Source organism: Anarrhichthys ocellatus, unplaced genomic scaffold (assembly GCF_004355925.1).
Source record: "Anarrhichthys ocellatus isolate YVR2014 unplaced genomic scaffold, GSC_Weel_1.0 scaffold52, whole genome shotgun sequence".
Taxonomy (NCBI): domain Eukaryota; kingdom Metazoa; phylum Chordata; class Actinopteri; order Perciformes; family Anarhichadidae; genus Anarrhichthys; species Anarrhichthys ocellatus.
Genome location: NW_022280082.1, coordinates 2,065,132 through 2,091,619, shown reverse-complemented (window position 1 = coordinate 2,091,619; position 26,488 = coordinate 2,065,132). Strand labels below are relative to the sequence as shown.

Sequence of the window (26,488 nt, the reverse complement as noted above, 5' to 3'; positions counted from 1 at the left end):
ATTTTCTGGGAACCCTACGCGACTTACCGCTAGCTGTTTAAGGACCCCAAGATGTCTATGCTTGCTGAGCGTACGTGGATTTTTGTTAGACTTTTGACGGATATTTCCCCTTTTCTTTAAAAATAACAATATGTATTTTGTGTTTTGTGTTCGCTTAAAACCACTGCTACCCACGGTGGAGAGGCTTTGTTCTGAAAGTTTTCTGTATTTCGTACTTGTCAAACTATTCGAGTAGCTAACATTAGCATTAGCATATCAGTCTGTGCAAACCGACACGTGTTTCTGCAGTAACTTGTCATTAGCTCAGTTTAGCTTAACTGTGTTGTCTTTTATGGCCTAATATTTGTATTAATCGGTGTGCTTTCTTTCTATTAAACGTGCTGTAAGCGATGGCAGGTTGTTCTCTCATAGCATGGTCTTTCGTTGGACTTGAGTCCAGCCTGGCTTCTTCCCTGACAGTTGTCAACCATTGTGTTAATAGTACATGCATATGACACCTCTATATGACGTATGCCTTAGTAAGATCAGACTACTAAAAGGATTTTAAATATGTGAGCTGTGTATTTAATATAAGGCACAGGGCAGTATCACAGCTGCACCGGGATAGGGCTACATCTGATGTATCTGTGTGTTAACAGAAACTGACTATACAGCGCGTTTAAACGCATTATTTGTCCTCTCTTGAATCTACACAGTAGGTCTAACGGTGGTCAGCGTCTCCTTTGAATTGCTCGTGCTGCTCGTTCATGTAATGTTTTGTTGGATGGCTGTTATGTAATGATGCTGCTGCTCTCTTTTCCAGCCCGGAGGAAGCAGAAGTGGTCCGTGGACCCGAGGAACAGCGCCTGGAGTAAAGATGAATCCAAATTCGGCCAGAAGCTGATGGAGCGAATGGGCTGGTCCAAGGGCAAGGTGAAATGGATGTTTCTTGTTGGATCAAATGTGGTGATCTCTTAAGACATTTGACAATGAATGGATCAGTTGATGACACATGTTATGTCCTCTCTTTTCTCGTTAAGGGCCTGGGCCGAAGTGAGCAAGGCTCCACTGACCATATCAAAGTTAAAGTTAAAAACAACCACTATGGTCTTGGAACCAGTGCCAGCTCTGAGGTGAGCATATTTAACACTTTTAGACGCAATAATTAAATTAGATAATTGTGTTGCTCTGTTAGTTTTTCACCATTTTCATAAAGGGAGGATTCTGCAAACTGGCAACTGAGTGTAGAAGGTCCATATTTATATCTCTTAGGACTTTTGAAATTGTCTTAAAAGATGTAAGGATATGTTATTGTCAAGCCGAATTCTGTTGTGTTGAGATCTGTCATTTTCACAGGATAACTGGATCGCACACCAAGATGATTTCAACGAGCTTCTTGCTCAGCTGAACAACTGCCATGGACAAAACGGCAGCGCTGGTGTGTATGAACGATACGATCGGCAGTGTTAATATGTGTCACTTATGACTCACACCAGTACTACATTATCTAGAGTTGACACATGATGTATATACATTCCTGCTGTGGCTCTGTTTCAAACTACATGACTACACCAAAGTGCAGCTATTTGAGTGTGTTCCATCTATTGGACAGTAGAGGGTGCTGCACTGCAACATTTCGATACCTGCTGTCATACAATGAACATCTTCATTATCACTGTTCTGGGAGACAAAGCACATTACTCTCTTATGAGAGAAGAGAATGCAATGATGCTGAATGCTCATCTTCAAATTGTAACTTCTGGTAACTATAGTATTCTTGTATTTTTTTTTCAGTATCTAAAGAACCTCCACCACCAGAGGAACCCAAAGGCTTCAGTTTAGAAGAGAAGTCCAAGACCTCCAAAAAGAGGGTCCATTACATGAAGTTCACTAAAGGTGAGTTTATCTTTTGGCAGCAGACAGAGATCAGAGGGATACAAATAGACCAAGAGGATGCTGTTTCTTTTCTTATTCTCAACAGTCATTACCTTGATTATGTATCAGGAAACAAACTCGGCCAAACTGGATCAAGTGTTCATCACATAGTAAAAAAATCTGCCCTGAAAATGTTTGTTTTAGATAAAATAGTTTCAAGGCAACCGTCTACTGATTTCAGCTTGGCACCTTTTTTCTAAGCAGCTACTACAGTGTGTGCCTCTCCTTTTTTTGTTTTCCACTTTCCATACAATCCACCCAGACGGACAGAAAGCCTCGTTAACCATTCGTTGAGCCGTGTGCACTTGGCTCAGAACACAGATGCTGATCAGAGCCCTGTCAGGCCGTGCTGGGTCACTTGGCCCGGTCAGTGCTAGGGGAGGTTATTAATAACTCTTCCTTCTACTTTCATTACTCCTTTACAACCCAGGAAGCCAAAATCTGCTGGTCAAGGCCAGTGCACTGATAGGCACGAGGAGGAATTTGGTGTTCGGGACCACTGGAGACTGAAATGAATAACCTCTAACTCATAGTTTACTGCTGGGCTGCTTCTGCTTAAGCATGGGGCATAGTTGAGTGATTACGGTATTCATTAGTAATGAGGTTTTGATGTTGAACTTGCAAACTTTGCAATACTAAGCTGATATTAATGTTGGTTATTTTTGTTGCAGTAATTCTACTAAGTCCTTTGGCAGAAAAGTAATGCAAGCTCATCAAATATCAACATGTGTTAAAGTAATTACTCTACAATAGTTTTTGTTATTGGGTTCAGATGAACCTCATCGGGTCAGCATACATGGGAAAACAAAATCTCAACTTTTGCCTCACCTGGAAGAGCATTTTATATTTTACGTCATTCAATAGCAACTTCCTGTTTCCTGTTTGGGGCATCTGGCATGTCCATTTACTGGCCCCCCCAAAAACAACACCTCCCAGAGGCTGCGTGACCCATTAGATGACCCGGCCAGATAACGCGTGTCCTCCGTCTCTTCCCCAGACCCTCTCACCCTGTTTTTGTGATCTTAATTTGGCAGTGGCCAGAAAAAGACTTGGTCCCTGGTGGATTGGATCCACCATACGCACTTAAGACATGAAGCACCGATATTAATGGTGTGATGATTTTCCTCCGGATGCTCTCTTTTCTGCCTTAACTCTTTATACATACAATAGTCATGCAACTCGTTGGTCATACCTTTATGACAACAACATTTTAACACTGTACTGTGAATCCCACCAAACTGAGCTTATTGAATTGCTACACCTCTATTTGGACCTCTGTATCCTTGCATCTATATTCACCTCCCGTCCACCACAAAACAGCCTCAATGACAAGCACCCATGAAAAGCACTGAAAAAAACAAAACTTTTAACATTTTGAAAGCCACATTTGTCTGTTTATGACCGGACCATTTGAGTTGACGGTGAACTTGGGCCTCTTCTATCCTCTTTGCATTAGGATGCACTCGTACACCCACCTGTCGTCAACTAATTAAGTCTGATCACACAGGTCCTTAGATTCTAATTTATTTATTTTACCACTAGCTGTTTATAGATGTGTGGGGGGGGGGGAAGCAAAGAGCAGGTGGCACCTGACACTGCTAATGTTTGTTACATTGAGACATTTGAGATCCACTCTCTTTAGTATCTGTTTTTTCTCAGACTTTCAGGAAGCAGAACAGGAGGTAGTTCAGGGGAAATGCAGGTGGGAATGTTTTCACTGGAATCTAATCTTAGGCCGGTGTGTTGCTCTGTAGGCATTAGACACGTCGATGGTAACTTAACACCACTTTAACTTGTTTCTGCTCTCAAAGAGGCAGCAGCTGTTGTCATGCAACAGACGGGACGCTGGCATTACTTGTTTGTCCATAAACGATTCATAACTTTATTGGGAACTTGAGAGTTGATTTCCGCCTGCCTTCAGTGGTGACGGGCATAAAGTGTCAACAGTCTGACTGTGAAACTGTCTTTCTTTATTTAAATGGGTGTCTTTACGTAGGAAATGTTGATGGTCCTCTTGCAGTTATAGTAGACTGCTACATGAAGTATTTCATTCATTGATTTTTATGTTATTTCTATTCATCTGCTGTTAGTATTGCCTTATTGTGTCTAACTTGTGTTCTGGATCATCATGGGAAACCAAAAAGTTACCTGGCAACATATAACCAGTAACGCCTGTTTGCATGCCTCCATGCTGGCTCGGATGCCGGCTCCCCTCCCCGTGAAGCTGTTGCTCAGTGAAGGCTTGGTTATAGATTTAATGTTGCAAAGCTTGTTAAGTGAGAAGTTGAAAAAGTCAAGCATGGAATCTACCATTTAAGAACCGGATATTATGTCCAGTCATAAAAACTATTAACATATAACGGGGTACTAAATTCCATGCATTGCTTCTTTAATACTGGTCTTATCTAGTCAGTTATTAGTTGATCGGTTCATTTTATTGTGAAGTCTGTAAAAACATTGATGGAAAGAATAAAGTTGTGGCTCCTTCCTAACATCTCCCTCTCCGGAGCAGCGCCGGCCTCCTCCTTACTCTCTCCTGCTTTTTTTTTTTATTGATATCCTGTTCAGGCTGGTTCCCTCACTGCCAGCGCTGACGATTGATGGCCTTTGTTTACGGGGAAAGGCACCAAAATCTCCGCTGCTTAGATCCGGGACCCGCAGCATAAACCAGTAACCCAGTTTTAATTGCTACCTCCATCTATCATCTGTCACGGCTAGCAAGGGGGGTTGATGCAGAATTTAACTACGGCTCTCCATCCGTTGGCTTTATCGCAGTCTTGGGGCTTTTTAACAAAACAAATGTTTGCGTTTCAGCCATTATGAGTCTGTAAACTAAAAGGTTTTTGAGGAAGGCACGACTACAGCATAACACCAAGCTGAGGAGCTGAGGGCCCTTTTTTTTGTATTTGTCAAATTTGTGTGTTTCTTTGTCGAGCCGCAGTGATCTGCTGGTCTGGTTTGGCTAGTTATCTGTACTGACGGTTGTTGCCGTTTCAACTGTAGCCTTGGAAACCAGCATGTATTCACGAACACTTTCCATTGCACGACAGCGGCACACATGCTTCATCCTGCATCCCAGCTTCCAGCCACCGTTTGAACGTTTCAGCTCCTTTTTGTCAGAACATTGTTATTTGCACTTTCACCTGAAAGCCTGAGCATTTTTGACGGGTACTTCCTCATCCAAACAGCAGAAAGGTCGGGCTGGGCATCATTTTACATTCGACCTGAGTTCACTAGATGACAAACACCACAGCCCCCCCCTAATTATTTTAGTTTTCAACATACTTTCTTGGTTTTACTTCTTAGACCTGCATGTGACTTTCAAAGCCAAGAGTAGGGGAGATAGAGGTTTAAAAGCAATAAATAACCAAATGTTATCAGGGCCCCACTGAAGGAAGAGGATGCAGCTGTACGAACAGGACCTGGGCTTGAGACAGGCGACTGTGTGCTCCAGGAGTCTTTGAGGCCTGGCTTGAAAATGGGAATCCGGAGGCGTGGCGTGGCAGACCTTGTCGTCGGTTTATTTTTCTTTGCCGTTTTATCCCTGGAGCAGAAGTAAACCACGCAAACCTCTCCTTTCTTTGCTCAAGATACCACCTCCCCCTACCGTCTGCCCCCAACACACAGACGCACACACACACACTCATTCTTTCATCTGCAACCATTACAGGTTGCCTAGGTAAACCAGTTGCCCTTTAGATCTCTTCATTTAGAATTTATTTATTTGTTTTTTGGGTGTGTGTGTGTGAGAAAATGTGATTGTTTAGGATCACCTTTTGGTGTATTTGCAAAAGTAGAAACCCACTAGTTTATGCCAGTAATATTTGTTTTGTTTTGTGCATTGGCAGGTTCTGTGACTTTTTATCCTGTTGTTTGAACTAGTCTTTTTCTATATGCCTTAATAAGAGAGTCCAAAAACGGTTTCAAACATATTTTTAAGTTGCTCTATGATTCTGAAATATGTTTTGTTTTTTTCCTATTTAGGTAAAGACCTGTCTTCCCGTAGTGAAACAGACCTTAACTGCATCTTTGGGAAGAGAGGAGGAAGACCTACCAATCAACAGGTAAAAGGCATCAACAGACGTTACATTATCCACAATTAGATAAAACATTTTCACTTTCCTTAATTTCTTTAATTTGGGCAGTCATTTTCCTAATTTCCATCAAAAATGTCTTTTTTGTCATTGTTTTATTTTAATTAACGATAAACTTATAAAAAAATAAATTCTAATTGGTTTCATTTCTGCAAATAAATCAACCTACAAAAAACACTTATCCAAAAAATCCAGCATGAAATACGCTCATGCAGAAACACAAAAGGAAGCAAACTATAAACATAAAACAATCAAGTGTAATGCATATGTACTCATGATATGAAAAAATATTATTTAAAAGTTTAAATATTTTTGGAACCGTATTTCCAATATGTCTTTCACAGTCAGTTTGTGATCAGTTTTGTTTGTGTAGTAATAATATCCAAAATATAAAATATGATCATGACTAATGGCTGTAATATGACAATAATAAAGATCATTTTCTAAAGGGAGAGGCCTGTGGTCTTTCTCCACCCACTCAATGTCTGGTGTGAACTGGGGGAGGAGATAGCATACATCTAGCCAGGTAGCTCCAGCTTCTCTGCCTCTGTCTTGGTAATTAAGGGCGACCACTGGTGCTGATGCCTCAATCATCGCTGCAGTATCATGTGATCCATGTGCTTCTACAGGGCCCCGCTCCTGAACAGCCTGTGGCCCTAGATTAGCCATGTCACATCGTGCAGCTTTAACACCGCCAACAGGCCACTGATGGCGGCAAGAAAACCTAAATCCAGTTAAGGGATTTGCACTCTTACCCCCTACTCCTCTCTCCGCAATCCCTCTCTTCTCTACGTCTGTCTTGGAGCGCTCACATCAGGTAGCTCTAATGCCAGAGGGCATTATTAACGGCAAATCAAAAATTGGGATGAGGTGTGTGGAAATCTGAAATGATGACGCTTGCAAAAAAAGAAAAGTTCTCTTTTTGCTTTTGGCATTGGCGGTTGGTCACTTCAAACGTCACCGTGCCAGTTGGCATTTTGCTGGCGCTCGAGCTTTTTGAAACGTAGCTTACAGGCTCAGACAGATGCAAGTTACATTTCATGCTCAGTAAGTTCCTTTGGCTTACTTGTGAAGAACAAAATCTTGCTCGTTATTGAATTAACGTGTGTTTAGTCTGTTCCATTTGTTATGGTCTTTATTTAGCTGCCTTGAAATAACAAACAGAGCTTGAGTTATTAGAAATTAAATATAAGTATCTGCTATTGGAACTTGTGTACTGAAGTATATATACTGACAAATAAGCACATAAGTATTAGCATAAAATCGCAATATAGTCCCACCAATAAGATGTGTAAATCCTTTTTCACATATTAGATGGTTTGAGTGCAAACAGATGGGACTTTTTTCTTACTTTGCATGAAAACGCACTGTGCCATTATTATTACAGAGACAAATACTTCTATGTATTTGTTATGATTTAATGAATCTTCATTTTATAAAGCTGGTATTTTTTTGTGTCACAAGTTCTGCTGACTCCGTACAGAGCCAGCAGGACAAAGACGAATGTAGCTTTTGTACGCAGAGACACAGAAAAGCCTCTCGCTGGCTTCCTCTGTTTATCTCAAGCAGTTGGCTTGAAGAAATTGGCATCTTAAAATCCATAAATTGCACGAGAAAAAACCTTTTCTATTCCCGCGCAGGTGGCGAGCCATAACATCACAATGGCTGCTGCTCCCTTTGCTGATTAACATTGGAAATGCGAGCAATATACACTACCATTTTCTCCCTAATCGTTTGGTTATGGGTTGTTATTTTTCAGCCAGGAGGGACACCATTGACCATATCGAAAACACTGAACACAATTACAATGGCATCCCATGAGGCCTTATGTTGAAGCCCAGCAACGTCTGAGGTTGCTGGGAAGAGGTAAAGAGGCTGATGGACCAATCAAGCTGTAGGCATTGTCCAGAATCTCCTTCGAGTGTCCGCGACACTGCCAGTGACCCTCAGTGCACCCTGATCTGTGCTTACAGCACCCACCGTTACCGGTACAGCACAAAGTACGCTCCACAGTATACACACATGCGATAATCTCCGTACCCTTAAGAGTTGTATTCTTAAGTAGTGACTCTATCAACGTTAAGTGTGCTGATTTAGTGGTGAAATGGATTGGCAGGGGTTCGCGCAAGTTGCATTATCGCATATCTGCATCCTGACAAGGTGAGGCCAGGAGACCCGACCAAATCTGGGTCGGCTTCTCCTTCCCGCTCATGAATCTCCCGGCTCCTCACCCACCACCCACGGCTGTCTCTCCAGCCTCCCTTCCACCAGTCCCACACTGCTGGGGTTTTCCTTCCTCCGCAGTGATGTGCTTCCTGCTTGCCTCTTATCGCTGCTCACAACGCTCCCTGAAATGCAGACAGACAGACGCGCACACACACTCTCGGCTGTCCCACATGCCTCTTGTTCATCAAAGGCCGGATTGGATGTGTTGAAAAGACCAAGTGAGCACATGGGACAGATTATTAACCCTCTTATATTAATTGGTCCGATACAGTCCGCCACTAAGTTTCCTTCACTATTGTGTTTCACCTGAGCTACTGTCTTTTAAATATTGTTTTGGTGTAAACCTTCCGGCCTGACAGTAGAGCTGTATCTTAGGTTAGAATTACCTCCTTTTTTAATTTTGAAAATAACTTTCACATTTGTGACATTTCCCACTTTAATGTATTTTATACAAGAGCTTTTTGATAAATAGATGCATGAGGAAAAAAAAAAAGTTTAAGACATAACTATTGTAGCTGTGTGATAAGAAATGTACAACTCCTCAATAGGCTTTAAAAACATTTATTTGGAGAGGTGTAATATCTGATCCAAGAATAATTGAAAATTCCCAAGCAAGCATGTTAATCAACTTTGAATAATACACTAATCAATGATAGCATTTGACAAATAGCATACTAAACATACTCAACTTTATTAGGTACACCTGTACAAGCTGATGCAATCCAATACAACTGTTCTGCCATAAATTCTACTTTTATGATGCTTATTCAGTATTTTTTTTATATAATGCAGTCCGGTATAACACCACAACTAACTTAAAAAAACATATAATTGAATATAGATATTACCGACAAATTGATTGTGGCTACAAACCCTGATCTACAGGACAAATGGATGACCACCATTTCACCCACAACCTCATTCCACCATACGGTGCAGCCACTTGAAAATGTATGCTTTAAAATCATTATTTACACTCCCTAACCAGTGAGGGTTATCAGGCTGTGGTGGAGCACCTGTCCATCTACATGGCTCTCTGTTATCCATCACCCGTCCCACGCTTGCAAGCCCCCTCCATCTCCTTCCTCCTCCTGTGCCCCTCAACACAATTACTCACAGCATGACAAACGACAGGCCCTCTCTGCCGAGATATCAAAAAGCCCCGGCCACTTCTAAATGAAGGCACTTTGGCAGCCCTGTGCTCCCCGTGCTTATCGGCCGGCGTGCAGTACCCCTGGCCGTCTGCGTCCCCCCATCTCTTTCCTCCACCTTCTCCACCACCGTGCCCTCCTCAGGGGGTTTAGTTAGGGGAGCCACATGGAGGGCCAGCCCGGCTTGATTTATCTCCCTTGCCCCTCTGCCCGACCACTCAGGCAGGCCGAAAGAGCCGACGAGGCTCCAACGGGCCTCAGCTCGAAAGCCCGGCATTAGCTGAAATAAACCATTCTGCCGCCCAGTGAAAAATGTCCTCTGATTGGCTAATTAATCAGTCAAAGGGGAGCGACGCGGCTTGTGACTTGAGGGACCCAAGCGAGGGACCCAAGCAGGCGACCGCAGAGGGCCTGCTGATAAATAGACTCCCCGCCGATTCATATATCAACAAAAGTTAGTCATTTTTTAAAGCCGCCAGCTCAGATGAAAGTGGAAACTAGCCATAGTTTTATTTCTCTACCTACATTTGCTTCTATGTTTCCTTTTCCTGGGGCGGGGTGGGGCGGGTGGTTGTTTTGAAAAAGATAAAATTCCTTTTTATCATCTTTGTTTGTTTGTTTGTTTTTTTTCTTACTTTTAAAAACAGGAAAAGTAAATGACTGTAAAAAGCCATGATGACATTTAAACTTTGTCATTGAAATAAATGTTAGAGAAAATTAAATTAGATCAGTATTTCAGGTTTTTCATTTAGTCTTCCAGATATTGATTTTGTGAGAAATCTTCAGCATAATTTCTAATATTTTACTGTAGCTTAATGCAATCAGCTAAATTTAATTTTCAGTTTATGATTCATTCTTCATAAGTGCAGTAAAAAACAATTTATAAATTTCTGTAATTTTACGGTGATATAAACCGATCAGTTTGTTAGTTCTGTACTCCTTAATTAAAAATGTCAGGGAAGAAGAATGGTTGAGTATAATCTGGTATGAGGCATGTTTTGACGTCTGAACCCTCCAGTCAGACATTCGGTACGGCTCACCCTGCTCTTGGGTCAGCATGACCTTTGCGGCCTCTCCCACTCCCACTCATGTTCAGGCACAAAGGGCCGAGGATCAGGCCTCATCGGGTGGCACCTGTTGCATGTTTTTCCTGCCCACGCGTTGGCCGCATGAAGGATCGCACGTCAGCAGGGCCTCCCCCGATACCACCATCTTAAGGAATATGGGGCAGGGGCGGCGGCGCGGTTTGGGGTCTCGAGTGTTTGGCAGATGTGTCGGCAAGGAGCCAGAGAGCCGATGGGCGGAGTCGAGCAGTGAAACTTTGCTGACAGCGCAGAGGCAAAATGTCTTCACTGAAAAAAAAATTGTCTTCAACTCGGGTTTCACAGGTTACTGCTTTGGCTTGTGAACGGCGAAGTGAGGTAGTGTTGTCAACATTATTAATAACTGGGCTGGTTGTGCCATTAACACATCTTTAGCTGCTATCATTTAAGACTAAGACATCAGTAGTATTGCGTCTTAACTGTATGCAAGTAAGCAGATTGACAAGTGTTTCTTCTATTTCTGTTATTTTAAATCTCTACATTTGTACCAAGCTGTTATATTAACCTATATTTTTGGTCAACACTAACAGTATGTTTTTGGTATACATTAACTGGGTTATTCTTTATTCACTTTATGCTTTATTTTACTTTATTTATTTGCTGAGTTCAGCATTGAATAATCAACAGTATAAATAGAAATACAGCACCAAAGCAGAGATTTTCTTTTTGGCTCAGTTGTCCATCAACCTCCATAATACATCTGTTGAAAGGGGTTGCCGGTGTAAACGTGTGTTGTCGCGGTTTGAATGATCCAGTGCACTCATGCGCTTTATTGTGAAACTGAAGAGCTCCAATTCATTCTCAGATAACATCTAATTGCTTCAAGTAAAAGCTTTCCCTTTCTTGAGCGTGTTTGTTGACGGGCCCTTTTGCTTCTACCGCCGAAAATATCAAGACCCGCCAAGCAACACCTCCCCACCCCCACCCCCTGCTGCAAATACACACATTTACCACCTACCTCCCTGGCAGTTCTATAGGACTGCTCCCTCCTGGCATGCCAGCTCGCTGACACTTACAGATTAGCGCAGGACAAAAAAGAAAAAGAGGGCGTCTGTCTCTTAGTTACGGGCCTAAGCTAGAATACATGGGGCCGGGGTAATTACCGCCTGGTGAAGCTAACCGCCCAAAGATTTCCAGCCCTCTCGGCTGTTTACAGTTGCCGACTACCATTTAATCACTGACTCTTTAATCTAATAAATCACAGCTGGGGGAAATGATCACTGTATCTTCCCTCTCTGGGGTTGGGGTGGGGGTTCCCGATGCACTCGAGGGCGGCATTGTCGGCAAGCGTTTGCAATGTTGAACAAGCACAGGGCAGTCATGCTGCATGCATAATGTTGTCTTCATTTGTTACTTATGATAAACGTTCTCGCACCGGGCACAAAGTGCAATTTTTCAAACCCCATTTTCTTTTTTTTGTGTGCGTTTTGTCTTAACTACACACAGAAAGTACAGCTTGGTGGAAGCTTCCACGTGTGGCGTTTAATGTACTTACTCTACATCGTTTTTAACTTTGTTACTTTGTGAGAATTGTATTTTCTTCAGAAAAGGAAGTAAAATATTCAGGTCACATTGGGGGCAGTGACATTATTTTAAAAAAGTATTGATGTCAACCGAAGGGTTCGCTTATTTACCAGAGAATACGGCAGCCACCTGTTTTTCTGTCCGCCCACATCGGGCCCGTGAAGGATGGGCTGCTGAACTTGTGTGCTCATCAGGGAGAGACAGCTGGCTAATCAGGGCCTGATCCATAGACCTTGAGTATCGCCAAATTTATTATTGTGGCAGGACAATGAGGGCATACTCATCCAATTACAGTCCCAACCAATATTGGCTAGAAAATATTGGAGAAAAAAAAAAACCGGCAAGTAATGCAAACGGGCAGTTTTTAAGAAAATAAATCGGCGACTGCAGCTTTGTCAAATGCTAATTAAGATGTGAGCCAAAAGGTGACACAATATCTTTTGTAAAGCTAATTAGTAAAACATTTATCTTCAAGTTTTGGTTTATAACTTTTAGTAAATCTAACATGAGTGAACTTCTCAACCTTGCACCTTCTTCAGTTTTTACACTATTGCTATATTATTAATTGTTAAATTGGCAATGCCTGGAATTAGTGCTGCAACTGACCATTAAGTCAATCATGAGTTGGAAACCATCCTCTCATGACAGATCCACACCAGCGCTCATCTATCTACAGATGAGGAAATAACTAAAGGGCAATATTTTCTAAATGTAGAGCCGTCAGCGTAGGACTACCTTCATGTATTCTAGTACTTCATTGTGTCCTCTGAAGCTGAACGATGTAGCGGAAGGATTAATAGACCTTTACTCTGTATTAGCAAAGTTTTAAAGGTCTTGGATTGGGATCAGGGTCTCAGAACATCCCTACAAGTATTGGTTCTGGAATTCTAGACATAAAATAGCTTTACTTGCTACATACATGTTTCAGATCTGGTGTAAAGTCAATTAAAGTTGTTTGCCGATCTCGTTGAGTCAAAAAAAGTTCCACATGCACTCTAGTGAACCTTTTTTTCTACCATCCCTCTGCTGGCTTGATTGACTCTCCTCCTGAATATGCTGGCCTCAGATTCTTGGTACCTTGGCACACGTCTTACCACTGGCGCTCCATCGGCTACATTAGCAGGGACAGATAGAACTGGAGTGTCTTGAAGGAGGCGGCCTGGTGAATGTCTTCCCACCCTCTCCTTTTCTCTGGGACCCTCCACGGGCCCTCCCTGTGTTCCCTGCCCAGCCCCAGCCCCCGCCAGGGGAGAGAGTGGAGCAGGAAGGGCCCGATAGCCAGCCAGACCGCTCCTCTGCCGAAGGAGCCTTATCTCAGAACTGCACACAGTGCACTGAGCGCATCCTTTTCCTGGGGTTCTGGGTCCGGCAGGAGGAGGAGGAGGAGTAGACACGACTGGATATAGGTGTGTTCTCCAACCCCGCTGTGTTATATCCTGGGACTACCTTTTCAATCATTCTTCTCTAGTTCCAGCAATTCTGTAAACTCATAAATTATATATGCTTGTGTCCTTTCTTGAACAAATCCCATTGGAAATAAACTTTGCTCTTCAAAATGTGGTGTAGCATTGAAATAGTAAAACTTATGTTCAATTTAGTTTTTTCTTTTTAAGGACCGGCATTACAAGTAAACATGTAAACCACTATGGCGTTATCTTGAAGCATGAAACAGTTTTACTTATCCGCTATGCACTGTTTATTTAGTTGTATTCTGTTTTGCGTCAGTTCAATGAGTAAAAATAGTAACTGACAAACTGAACTGCAAACCTCTGCTGAAAATTGAACTGCATTAAGTTACCACTAAAACTAAAGACATTCTGCATTTGTTTGATGCAGTAATCGACTGGCCATTAACAATTCAGGAAAGGAAATTAGTAAATAAATATTCCTTAATGAATACATTGAAAATACTAAACTGCATCATTGTGTATTTCACCATTTTTGTGTTTCGGATTTTTAGCCAAAATAATAATAATTTTTGTCTCATTACCGCAGTTCTCTGTGTGGCTGCCATTCAGGGTGCGCATGAGAGCGTGCTGCATGCGTGTTGTGCTTACTTCAGAGGCTCCACCGTAGCTTACTATCTCACTACTGTTGCAGCTGTTGAACGATAAATAGTTTTGAGCATCTCAACCCTCGCCAAACGAAACGATCAGTTTGATCTCATCGGTCTGATAAAATTGATTTTATATAGTTATGGATTTTTTTATTTATTCATTCAAATTATATCCCGATTGTTAATAACACATTCGTAACAACACTTATTTTTCTTTACCCGGACTTTAAGGAATTTATGCTGCGCAAAGTGGTGATTCTGCTGTGCTTACATTTCGGTATTATATCATAAGTTCATAAAATGGCTTTTTGTGATTGCTCTATTTTGTGACTATTGTGTTGTACTGTTTTTGTTTTTATCACGGAGCTTTTGTCAGGACATATTTATTCTGGTCTGAGGGTTTTGTCTCATGCCTGCTGTATAATATAGTATGGCACTCACACAGAAATGGTGAATGTCAATAACACAAATACCTGGAAATAGGGAAAGAAGATCTCAAACATTACTGCCGAGTTGTTTCTTAGTAACATGTTGCCCTCGGCACTCGCCAACAGAAATCTCCAGGGCTGCCAGTAGTGCTGACTGTACCTGGTTTATATCCCTGCTGTACGTATGTGTGTCCTGTCGGATCAGGGTCTAATGGAGATCCCCAGGCAGAGAGGACATAGGACCAAGTTCCTGCTCCTTGCCCTGATGAAGGCGCTTCTCTCAGTCACTCTCCCCCCTTTTTCTTCTTCCTCCCTCGCTCATTCACCCTCTCCCTCTCGAGAGTAATTTCACAGGCAGTTCTAAAGTGGCCCCCAGCCATCTTCCCTAATCCCAGTTACATGTTGTTTGGCGCTGTCAGCTCTAAGCCACATCTCGTCTCTCCCAAGCAGAGAGGATGCCATTGTGCAGTAACAGGGAGTATAGATTTTCTCTGGGAAGTTGGAAAGTTTTGTGTAATGGCACCCTCACCTGAAGGGCCTTACCCCCCCCCCCCCCCCCCTTGTTAGAAGTTGAGGTTCTTTCTGGTCTAGGTCTGAGGTGGCAGAAAACTTTGAACACCTGCGTTGTCATTTAGCCTCAATCATACGTTCATGACTGTGAGGCCATTATATTGAGATGGAATACAGAATAACTCAAGAGATACTCAAGTATGTTATACTTTGTCACATCATGATGTTACATGCATCAATTTATAGCCTTAAAAAAGTATTGAACGAGGGGTATATTTGCAGAGTAATCATTTCATACCATATTAATCGTTATACTACGGAAAAAACAATGTTTTTTTCCCTTATGGAAGTATATTGACTAAGAAGAGCCTAGTAGTGGGTTAAGACAAATGGCTTGTCTGGATTCACTGAAGTCCCGTAGTTTGGCTGTTTTGATAATCCTAAAAAATTATTAATTTTTATTTATAGTATACGAGGAAGCCCGGTGCATAAGTAGAAACGTCACTCCGCATTTCAGTTTATTTAGGTCCCACGAGACCTGTTGGTATTTACATCCACATTGTTTTACCAGTCCATCAGTTAACGTGTCCGTCTCGATCAGTGTCGAGGGTCAACGGCGTGTAATCTGATTGTGAAAGCTTAAAGGCCAAACCGCGAGGTGACTCGACGTAAAAACACTGTTTTCAATTCATCTCTCTAATCTGTAGGGTCTGAAAAAATGCCGTCCACTTCACAAACTCCGAGGCAATACACAGAGCGGCAGCATTGTTTAGTGCGACTCTCAGGAGGAGCTCCTGTATTCTTCTGGACGAATCATTATGCATTGAGTAGGCCATTGGGAAAATAAAGACAAATGGGTCGCAGGGGTGAAGTGACAAATTGTTCCTGCTGTAGAGTTCAAATCTAGACTGTGTTGTAGCTCTCGGATGAAAAGTGGTCCCTGTTTTAATAATGTAGCCTAAAGGCTGGACAGACGGGTCCGTGACCAGAGTGTAGACGGTTTAACCAAAACACTTCTTGCTCTTTCCTCCTTTTTAACAACTACTGTCAGAGTTCTTTGGCAAAGGGTTCAAATATTTCTAAACCATGTGAAATGATTTCCTTAAGTGGAATGCATTTTATTTGATGTTGAAGCAGTTCTGTAGTCTCACAATGCGAACAGAAAAAACCCCCCTCTTGTACACTGTCAACACTTGTGGTTTATTTTTTTTAAATAGGTATTGTTTTCAGTCAGAGAGAGATGGCTGTTAAGGACTCACAGCTGGATGTGTGAAGCTACATTGTGTTGTAAGAAGAAGATGATGATGATGAATGTCACTTGTGACAATTAGGTCCAGTGATGCTTATTTTAAGATGATCCTTTAACACCTATTGTTACCTCAACATCCTATTTTGGGCTCTTTCACAAAAATCTGCCTTTTTAATCTATGCATGATGCCTGACGATCACTTAAGCTGCTTGTGTGTGGTGTAGATTCTCTAAATGTTACATTAAATCCTAACTGTCTTTCTCGTGTGTGTTTTTGGTCTAGGAGAGCAACAGCAGTGATTCTCAGGGTGAGCCGGAGAAGACTTTTACTCCTGCTGCCGTTGAACTGGATACAGAGTCCATCACCAATACTGTGAAAAGTACTCTCACTATGCAGGAGTATTTTGCGCAGCGAATGGCTCAGTTGAAGAAGGATCGTGGACAGGCGCAGAGTACGGCACCCTCATTGGAGACCAACGAGACATCCGGTCCGCCTGATGAACCCAGTCCCGTCCTCAGCAACGACAGCTCGGAAGAGCCCAAAAAGAAAAAGAAGAGCAAAAAGTCAGCAAGTGACCTGGAAGTTGTAGAGGAGCACAGTACTGCCGCTCCTATCGTAATAGAGGACGATGAGGACAAACAGCAGGAGTGCTCCGGTAAAAAGAAGAAGAAGAAGAGGAAAGTGGTAGAAAGCGAAGGAGCTACAAATGAGAATAGTAGCTCCACTGCTGGTGTGGAGCAGAACTGTGAGGAGATGCCTCCTTCCAAGAAGAAGAAGAATAAGAAAAAGAAACATCAAGACTAGGATGGAATTGATAGAATTAGCCTCCAATGCCACCAGTCCTTTAGGCTTCAGGGGGACTTGCTACTTGTCCTACAGATACAAACCTATTGAAAGAACACTTGAAGCTGCCCAGTAAAACCACAAACGTGTACTGTTGTCCACTTGGAAACACATTATTGTGTCAGATGGTAAAATGCCTAGACTTCCAGAAAAAGTGAAACATTTTGGGAAATACTTATTGACTTCCTTGTTACTTTTAGACGGAGCTAGGCCAGCGGTTTCCTCGTTCCCTGTCTTAATGCCAAGCTCAGCTCTCCAGCTGGAGCTTCATATTTAACGGACAGACATGAGTTGCATTGATCTGCTCATTAAAATGTATTGTCAAAAAACATTGTTCGTCTTACCATCTCATATGCTATATCTGTATTTATTTAGCATTCACAGTCGATTTTATTTTCTTGCCAGCAATTCGTTTTCACCATCTAATTCCAGTTCTTCAGACAATGAATATTATTCATTGAAAGTGACTGGAGACATTTTTTTGTCAATTTTGTAAAAAACGGAAGCCCACAGACATTAGCCCCTTGATGTGATATGAATTGATGCAATTTGGGGATGTTTTGCTAGAAATCTGGAAACTCTTTTTCTGACGCATTCATAAGCTGTAAGAAATCAGGCTTCACTTTGGAGCTTTAACCAGATCAAATCACTGTTTTTACAAATAAATCCAAATATCAATACATTTGTGTTTTGTTTTTTCCCTGTTCATAGGTGGAGTGAAATGTAGGTGAATGTATTAAGTAAACAGTGGTGAGGAGAAATGGTTTTACTTCCGTGGAGCAGTGCCTAGTATGAGCTGATCAGCTGTAAAGCAAATCTGAAAACAGTGATTTACATCTCCAAACACAGATGGCTTTTCACCTTTTCCTCTTCCAAAATGTGATTTATGAGCTTACGAAATCTTTTCTTTGACTTGATGAACTATGAACAGGCCAGTCTTGTTCAGCAATGAGTGCGTGGTATAAGGAGGAAGACGGAAACTGTCTTGCGTGCAACAACATAGCATTCCTTGTTACTATTTCGGCTTTGTAAATTACAAAAAAAATGTACATTTGGCCATTTTGTCATCCTGTGATGTAAGAACAACCTGACTATCACTGAGCATCTCGGGTGTTCTTTTCCTCTGTCTTCATTTGCTGTACTCATGACATTCAATTCATTACAAAACCTTATCAGTCACAGTATGAATATACTGCACATTTGTTCAACCAACATTTACTGACATATTTGCATATAATGATGCTCATCCTTATTTAGAAAATGACACTAAACGTATACATCGAATGTGTAAAAGCAGGATATATCTGATGTAGAGAAATACCTAATAAAAGTGACAAAGGTTTAGCCTTTTAACTGATTTGAACGTGTTCTTTCTTGAAGTACATTCACCACAGTGAACTTTCTATATAGAGCCCACATACATGGAGACAAACACCTTCCTCAAGTCTCCAGTAGCCACATGTCTTTTACGCTGAAAGAGTGAACAGCAGCAGGCTGACCCAGCTTCCACCCACACAGCAGGTTAACACTGAGAGCCGTTAGTCATTTCAGAAACTCAGAATATGCATTTGATATGTGATGTGAAACTTTGGTCCCTCCCATTGCCAGTCTGCTGTCTGTCTGTACTGTACATGCACTGGAGCTCACTCCCGTGTCCCCATCAGCTCACACACTTGTTGTGAAATGTCTTTTAGCAGTGTGCTGCTAAAAGACATTTCACAACAAGTGTGGCACTCGTCAGACCGGCTCGGCCCTATATTTCACTGATGTGCCTCCTGTACGCACTATCTGTGGCTTCAGGTGCCGTATCCTGTTCCTGTGGGGGCTGTGTGTGTGTGTGTGAGATGGGGGGGGCAAGTTTCACAAAAAACTAGAACTGACACTTCAGTTTGATGATTGAGGAGGCATGACCAAACCAAAAAGATGTGTATTACAATTTAAGATGCATGTTGCCTCTGGATTAAGTCTGGAGGAAGGAAGTTAGAGAAGAGTTAAAACCACAGTATCTGTCGGGTTACTCCCTCCCCCATAAATACTACAAACCAAGACACCATCTGACCTATGATCAACAGTAGCTGTGCTCAGGCAGTGTGTGTGTGTGTGTGTGTGTGTGTGTGTGTGAACTACTCCATGACTACAGCCCAAGAGTATCCTGTCAACAGGAACTCAAGGATTTGATACGCACCCGCCTCTGGCCACAGAAGGAAACTGATTTGTTTGTGGTGTGTTCAGTGGTTTTATCTCTTTTGTCCCCCTCAGATGTGTTTAGAGGTTCCACGTGGATCTGCACCCGAACTGTAAAAAAAGGAGAGGACCTTTTCCTCCTCTGAGGGATGTTTAAACACAGGCTTCTGCATTTAGATGTTCAACAGGAATTATGTGGGAGAATATATTTAGAAAGCTGGAAAAATGATTTTGAGGGCAGCTTATTATGAAAACATAAGAAAAGTTTTCTTTCATTTTTCTTTTAAATGACGGACCATGAAGCTCTGGCCTGCTTAGAAGTTCAGTGGCAATCTAAAAACGCCACTTCAGCTCAGTTTAATGTGTGAGTGTAGGCCTACTGTCGAACAGGTTAGATAGGTTTCACAGGTGTGAATTTCCATGTTGATGAGGGCGAAAAACGACCTGATGTTGCCAAATCCCTCTGTCATAACATTAGCATGAATTTACATGGAAAAAAAAAAATCCGGTTTATCTATAATGACTGAATAAAATGACCGCATTTGGTCCCATGTGAATTCACAGTGACAGGTAACGAGTTTAGTTTGTTCGTTATCTGTCAGTGGAAAGTGATGTTTTGTTGTGAGGCCAGTTTAAGTAGTCAGTGGTGTTGAAATGATTCTCTCTCTCTCTCTCTCTCTCTCTCTCTCTCCCTCCCTCTCCCTCTCTCTCTCTCTCTCTCTCTCTCTCTCTCTCTCTCTCTCTCTCTCTTTCACGGGGCTCAACTTGCAATCAAGGAGGAGCCGAGAGTCCTCCGGGGCTTCTCCTGGAACCTGCTCCTCAAATATAAAGCGCTCTCCCCATCCACCAGGAAAGACCGAATCATAAGTTAGAAGGAGGAGACGCTGCTTGAGCATATCTGTGGTTTCGCCTAAAACTTTTACTGACATCTGACAGTAGCCTGTAGTTCTGGTGATCTAGTGAGCGTGAGAGACACTGCTGAATTAAAAAGAAAACAGTTCTAGTAGATTTTTAGCTTTTTAATCAGCCGCCAGAGAAGTCAACTTGTCAGCGCGACAGAGTGAGAAGCGCATCTTAAGTTTGGAGAGGAGAAAGCGCGCACATGGCAGCCCTCATCAGCGCGTACTCGTCGTGGCCAGAGTCCTTCGAGTGTCCTCCCGGAGACGGGGAAGTGCCCGACGGACACGGCCCGCACAGGACCCCCGTGGACAAGGCTCCGGAGCCGCGGATCAGACGTCCCATGAACGCGTTCATGGTGTGGGCCAAAGATGAGCGCAAACGGCTGGCGGTTCAAAATCCAGACCTGCACAATGCCGAGCTCAGCAAAATGTTGGGTGAGATGAAGTTATTTTAAGTTGTATTGATTAAAGTGTTTTGTTGAGCTAGGAATTATTATTATTATTATTTTATTATTGTAAATAATATTACTGATTTGTTTTTTTAAACATCCACACACTTATAATTCCCCCCAGGCCTCGGCTGTTTTACAAAAGTTTTAAAGTTGTTTCCAACACCAAAAAGGTATGTAAATTAAATTAAAAAAAACTATTCAAGGTGTTTAGGAATAAAAGACAACAAATCGACGTGTTTATTCGCAGTTGGTCATAATTTAGATCGAGTAAAATAATCATGTAACTTCTCAGCTATTATAGTGGGAAGCGCGCCGCCAAACCCCTCTGAATTTAAAAGGTAATGTCTCTGTAAAAACGATTTAATTTGTTGGGACGATGGACATAAAAGGAATGAAATGTATGATTTTGCGTTGGATTTAGGCCACTTGGATTAGTGTTTAATGTTAAGCCCAAAATCTGGCACTCTCGCACATCTGAAATCATCTTAAAGCCAATTCCAAAACAGCAACACATATAAAATATGCTGTCATTAATAAAAGTCAAATTGGCACTTATGGTTATGTTAAATAAGGCATTCTTAACTTGAAGCAAAGTCCGTTAAACGATTAAGAATTTATAGGGAAGATGAATATTGAGGTTGTGTGAAAAGTTTTAATACAAATGTTATTTTGTTTTTTTCTAGAGAAAAAATCACACACTTGAGAAATATATGATAATTATGAGCTCTTGTTTTACAGTAAGGGAATACTTATATTAATATTTGTGTGATGTCTGTTGTATAGTGCTATTTAAGCTTTGTTTTAATTGTGTTTTAATCCCACCATTATCACAGGGAATTTAGAATCCTATATCCGATAAAAGAGTTTAATCCTAAAATTTTAGGATGTTGTAGAAGATTGTTAGTGTGTGAGTGATTTTAATTTAGTGTTGGTATAAGAGACTTTAAATATGAAATAAAAAAAATGGTGCAAAAATAAATGGCGAGCTAATCTATTGAAACTTATTCAAGATTTGTAGTTACATTTGAACAAAATTATTCTTGCAGGCAAGTCATGGAAGGCCCTGACTCCCCCTGATAAGAGGCCCTATGTGGAGGAAGCAGAGAGGCTTCGGGTGCAGCACATGCAGGACTACCCCAACTATAAGTATCGGCCTCGCCGGAAGAAACAGCTGAAACGCATCTGCAAGCGAGTGGACCCTGGCTTCCTGCTGAGCGGGCTGGCCCCTGATCAGAACGTCCTGCCCGACCAGCGAGCCCTCTGTCGCCCCCTCGACAAAGACGAGGGCAGCCCTAATGGTATCAGGAGCGGGTTCTCCAGCCTCAGCCCTTCTCTGCCCAGCGTCAGAAGCTTCAGAGACCCAACCGGTTCAAACAGCAGCTTCGACACCTACCCCTATGGCCTACCCACTCCCCCTGAGATGTCCCCCTTAGATGCCATGGACCACGAGCATGTACCCCATTCTTATTATTCAACATCTGGTAACTCCTCCTGCTCTTCCTCCTGCCCAGATGAGCACCACCAGAATCAGACACACATTGGCAGCCCGCCTCCTTACCACACTGACTACGCTCAGACCCAAATCCATTGTGGGGGCACACACATAGGTCACATCTCTCACATGTCCCAAACTGGTGGCGGACTGATCCCTGGCCCTCCGATGTCTTACTACAGTACCTCATCTTTCTCCCACATTCACCACGGGCTCCACCAGGGCCACCTGGGTCAGCTGTCCCCCCCCACCAGAGACACAGGGTCACCTGGAGACTCTAGACCAGCTGAGCCAGGCAGAGCTTCTGGGTGAGGTGGACCGCGATGAGTTTGACCAGTACCTGAACTCCACTGCGACCGGGTTTCACCCTGAGCAGGGCAGCAGCATGATTGTTACAGGACACATCCAGGTTGCGTCTGCGGCTACTGCCTCTGCATGTCCCAGCAGCACCACAGAAACCAGCCTCATTTCGGTGCTCGCGGACGCAACGGCGGCCTACTACAACAACTACGGCATCTCGTAAGCACCCATTATACTTGTTGCTGATCAGAGACACTACGGGGGGTTAAAATGGGTGAAGACATTGGGATGATGTTGCACCTGGGTGCCAGTAAGGGAAAAATGTCTGTGCTTTGATCTGTAAATTCAAATCTCATATTAGCATATATGAGCAAAATCATCCCACCGTGATTTGAACCTGAACTGACTACTGAGCAAAATGATTGTCTGGAGCCGAGGAAAGAACAAAGAGCAATTGTAGGAATATGAAGAAAGGGAGATGGACACCTCAGGGATGCAGACACAAAATACTATAGTATGCCACCTCCAGTTGTCATGACAGAAGAACAATCGTAAAGACATGTTGTCCACTTGTAAATGTCACCAGTTACTGTTGCCACTGAGGCATGTACAGATGCTCTTTAGAAGCTAATTTAAGTCCTTTGATGTTTCGCATAAATGCTAACTGTAATGCTATTATCAACGCTTTCCGTTCGAATGTTTGTACTATATGTTCTCTCTCTCTCTCATTTGTTTGGGAGTCTTACCTCAGTAGTTGTAGTTGAATGAGGTTTTAGTTGGATATTTCTTATGCAATTTAACAAAACGGTGTATAATGAAGAAAAAAGGGGGTTTATACTTCTTCTCAAGTACTTAATAATATATAATCATAACCTCTACCATGAAAAATAATAATGGTAACTATAAATGTATGCTGATTTAAGTTTGTGAAAGACAATAATTTAAAAATAAAGTTACATTTTTATATAACACAGTTGCTACTTTGATGATGTTCACACAGAAAACATACCACAACACAATAAGTATGTAGTATGAAGTATTGGTAATAACTGATACACTTGAAAGGAATTATGCAATGGCAGATGAAACACATTTCCACTCATATATATATATAACACTTAAGGAATACAATCAGATTCCTGAAATAAAACAATAAAAGAAAGAAAAATAGTCACACTATAGGTTTTTAAACACACACGAGGGGGACGTAATGTGTGCTATTTGTCCATCTTTGAATTCCGTGTCACGCCACGTATTCTTCTATCTTGTGCTCTGTCTTGCTGTTGTACTGCAAGTGTCCCATTCTGACACCCACTCCCCCCCCTTTGCTTTTTCCACCCTCCATCACATCATCCTTCTCCATCCGTCTCCTCTCGCTTTCATTTCATCCCGCTACAGAGGATTAGTGTAAAACAGGCACAGCCGTCGCCACCCGCCTCCATCTCAACCGTCCTTTGTTTTCCTGGAGTCTTATTCTGGGCGCCATTCTTAGGCACTCCGGACCCCACTTCCACCCCCACCCCCTCACCCGTGTTCTATCTTGCTGATGCAGACCTTTCGTAATCTGTGCAGAATAAATAAAATAATAAATCCCAGGGCTTCATCGACAGTTTTACACCCTCCTCATTTTTCTTTTTTTTTTACCCCCCCTCTCTTCTCCACTCCTCCCTACTCTCACCCTCTCTGTTCTCTTGAATTTTTCTTTTTCGATAAAAGGAATTCAGGGGGCTTTTGACAAATCCTGGAGTCTGGCTGGTCTTCCTGCATTTTTTTGGGAATGGTTGAGTCGTGCTTCTTGTAAAGAGGATGTGGCGGAGGAGCGGTGTTTCCTGACTGATAAGGGAAAAGCCTCTCTCCGTCAGGATGTTTGGGCCTGGCTGGGCCCTGCATTAAAGAGCCAGAGAAAGGGAAGGGAACCCACTGTTCAGCAAGCGGGAGGAAACACTGCCGTGCTGATTAGCATCTTACTAACCCGTCTTTACTTACCCACCATTTTTCATGAGAGGCTTTGTCAACCTGGCATGTCGTACCGTGACCACAGACACACAACACGCATACATACAGCAATGAGCAGGTTTCTTACGCTATAACCAGAAAACAACACTTGATATCGGAACACTTAGCAACATATGTACCTAAAATGACCTTTCTTCGGTCCCCTATTCAACCATGAGCGTGTGCTTTTGACACACCTTGTGATTAAACTGACCAGAATGACAACATACATCAAACACCAGTGTTTGCATCTGGCTGATGTCGTTGTTCATTTCTTCGGGGTTAGATCATTACCCTTTGTGCCTACAGGGGTTCAAAACTCTGAGGAGGGTCCATTTGAGTGCGACTTTATTTTGGACGTGGGAGCTGGACGGGAGGTGCCCCAGGCATACGGGGTGAGAAGTAGTCTTTGTCAGGGTCAGCTCACGGTGCTGCTGCAGACTCCCTTGGTAAAGACGCCCTACAATGTCTCAACAATCACATCCACCACCTCAGGGTAGGACACTGTAACAGGAACAAGGACAAAGACTCAAGCGTCAACAAAGCATCATCACATTAGACTCAGACTTGTGCACACAGGAAGACAGAACTTGAGCATAAATTGCAGAATAAAGCTGTGTTTTTGTCCTAATATCATATTATTCCCTAACGCTTTGATATTTTAATAGTGTTCCACGTCCAAAATGACTCAGAAAAATGTTAGGGCCACAACTGAGCTTTAGGTAAAGAATAAAAATACAGCCCTGTTTTCATTTTGGTGAAAATGCATTATTCAGATAATCCAATGCTGTTTTTCTTAACAGTTTATTCAGCTAGTGTGGAGCAGGACAATTTGCTGAAACCATAAAGGAACACTGGAAATTTTCAGTGGCTACCATAATATAAATAAATAAATATATATATATATATATATATATATATATATATATATATATACGTATGTGTGTGTAAATGGCCAGAGGCGCTCTCTGGGAGTTTTTACAGAGATGTGTGGATCCTGTGACTTTTATGTTTCGGAAAGTGAGGGCAAAACACTCAACTTGTCATCCTCAATCCTTTTCTCCCTAGAAGTTGACTCATCGTCATCACAACCTTTCGTCGGAGGCTTCTGCTGAAAACCCGAGACAGCCATTGCTGCTGTTTTAGCTGCAATAAATCAACAAGAAAGAAAATAGAAAATGAAGTGTCAACAAACACTGGCGTGACATTGTTGTGAACGGCATAAACTTTCCTCCTTATACATACAGGCACCTGCAGGAAGTATCTTTAAAGCCCCTTCTTCTGTGAGAAGGGAGCGCATGATCTATTTAATTTGTCTAATTGAATCTTTCACACATTTTGCAGGATCACAAGATTTACAATATTTGCAAATATAAGAATATAGGCTGAACAAACAAAACGCCTCCTCTTGTTATTTCTCTCTGATTGCTGACTGGCTCAGTTCCAATCTCAGGTCAAGCCAGTGGAATGAGTCTGTCAGGTAGTCTGTTATGTTTCCTATTTCCTCCTCTGCCGTCATGTCACTTCCCTGGGCAAACAAACAACTCGGCGGTCTAACTCAACACCGAGTGTCAAGGTAACAGCGTAAGGCTCTGTGTGTATGGATGGGGCGCAGAGCTTGCACAGCTGTGTAAAGTATTATCCATCTGCTGGGGCAGAGGGTGCGCGATGATCACTTTAAATATCATGTCCTCCGGAGGCAAGGAGGAGGCTGACTGTCTGGTTGGTCCAGCATCTATTGTGTAGCCGGTGAGGGAGCGTCCAATCACGTCACATTTGGAGGTCGACCATATGTGACGGTAATTGGTGCATTAACTGTAGGTCAAGAGGGAATTTGGATTTGATTTGGACTACGTGACTACGGTATATCAATGCTTGAGACTAAGATGCCCTTACCTACTTACTATAGCTACTATATCAGCATGTTTGAGTTATTGTATTGTCGCTGCATGACAACAGTTGGCTTACTCTAAAGTTATAAAACCTAATATATGCAATTGCACATATTGTAAGTATTTATTTGCAATTAGATGAAGCAACGTTATCATTCCGAGTGATTCTGGGGGGG

General features: G+C 42.3%; 2 protein-coding genes across 3 annotated transcripts; both read left to right on the top strand.

The window, feature by feature from the left end:
* Positions 1-17: 17 nt before the first annotated feature.
* Positions 18-18,455, top strand: pinx1 (PIN2 (TERF1) interacting telomerase inhibitor 1). Of its 2 annotated transcripts, XM_031870424.1 has the most exons (7): positions 18-70; positions 803-912; positions 1,020-1,112; positions 1,336-1,417; positions 1,774-1,875; positions 5,899-5,978; positions 16,538-18,455. In XM_031870424.1, the coding sequence occupies exons 1-7, from the start codon at positions 52-54 to the stop codon at positions 17,057-17,059; spliced, it is 1,008 nt and encodes a 335-aa protein (XP_031726284.1). In that variant the 5' UTR covers positions 18-51; the 3' UTR covers positions 17,060-18,455. The 2 variants fall into 2 exon arrangements, with proteins under 2 accessions (XP_031726284.1, XP_031726285.1); XM_031870425.1 differs by lacking the exon at positions 18-70 and having other exon boundaries at positions 111-912.
* Positions 18,456-20,137: 1,682 nt separating this feature from the next.
* Positions 20,138-23,954, top strand: sox7 (SRY-box transcription factor 7). Its single transcript, XM_031870380.1, is given in 3 exon segments — positions 20,138-20,616; positions 21,680-22,368; positions 22,370-23,954. Coding segments are annotated over 3 exon segments (1,200 nt in total). The 5' UTR covers positions 20,138-20,384; the 3' UTR covers positions 22,649-23,954.
* Positions 23,955-26,488: the final 2,534 nt, after the last annotated feature.

What these genes read in the sequence shown, in the direction of transcription:
- pinx1 (XM_031870425.1), top strand. Translation starts at nt 778, where the DNA reads ATGATGCTGCTGCTCTCTTTTCCAGCCCGGAGGAAGCAGAAGTGGTCC. An exon ending in TGGGCTGGTCCAAGGGCAAG is followed by an intron (nt 913 to 1,019) that starts GTGAAATGGATG and finishes TTTCTCGTTAAG; the next exon opens with GGCCTGGGCCGAAGTGAGCA. An exon ending in GAACCAGTGCCAGCTCTGAG is followed by an intron (nt 1,113 to 1,335) that starts GTGAGCATATTT and finishes TCATTTTCACAG; the next exon opens with GATAACTGGATCGCACACCA.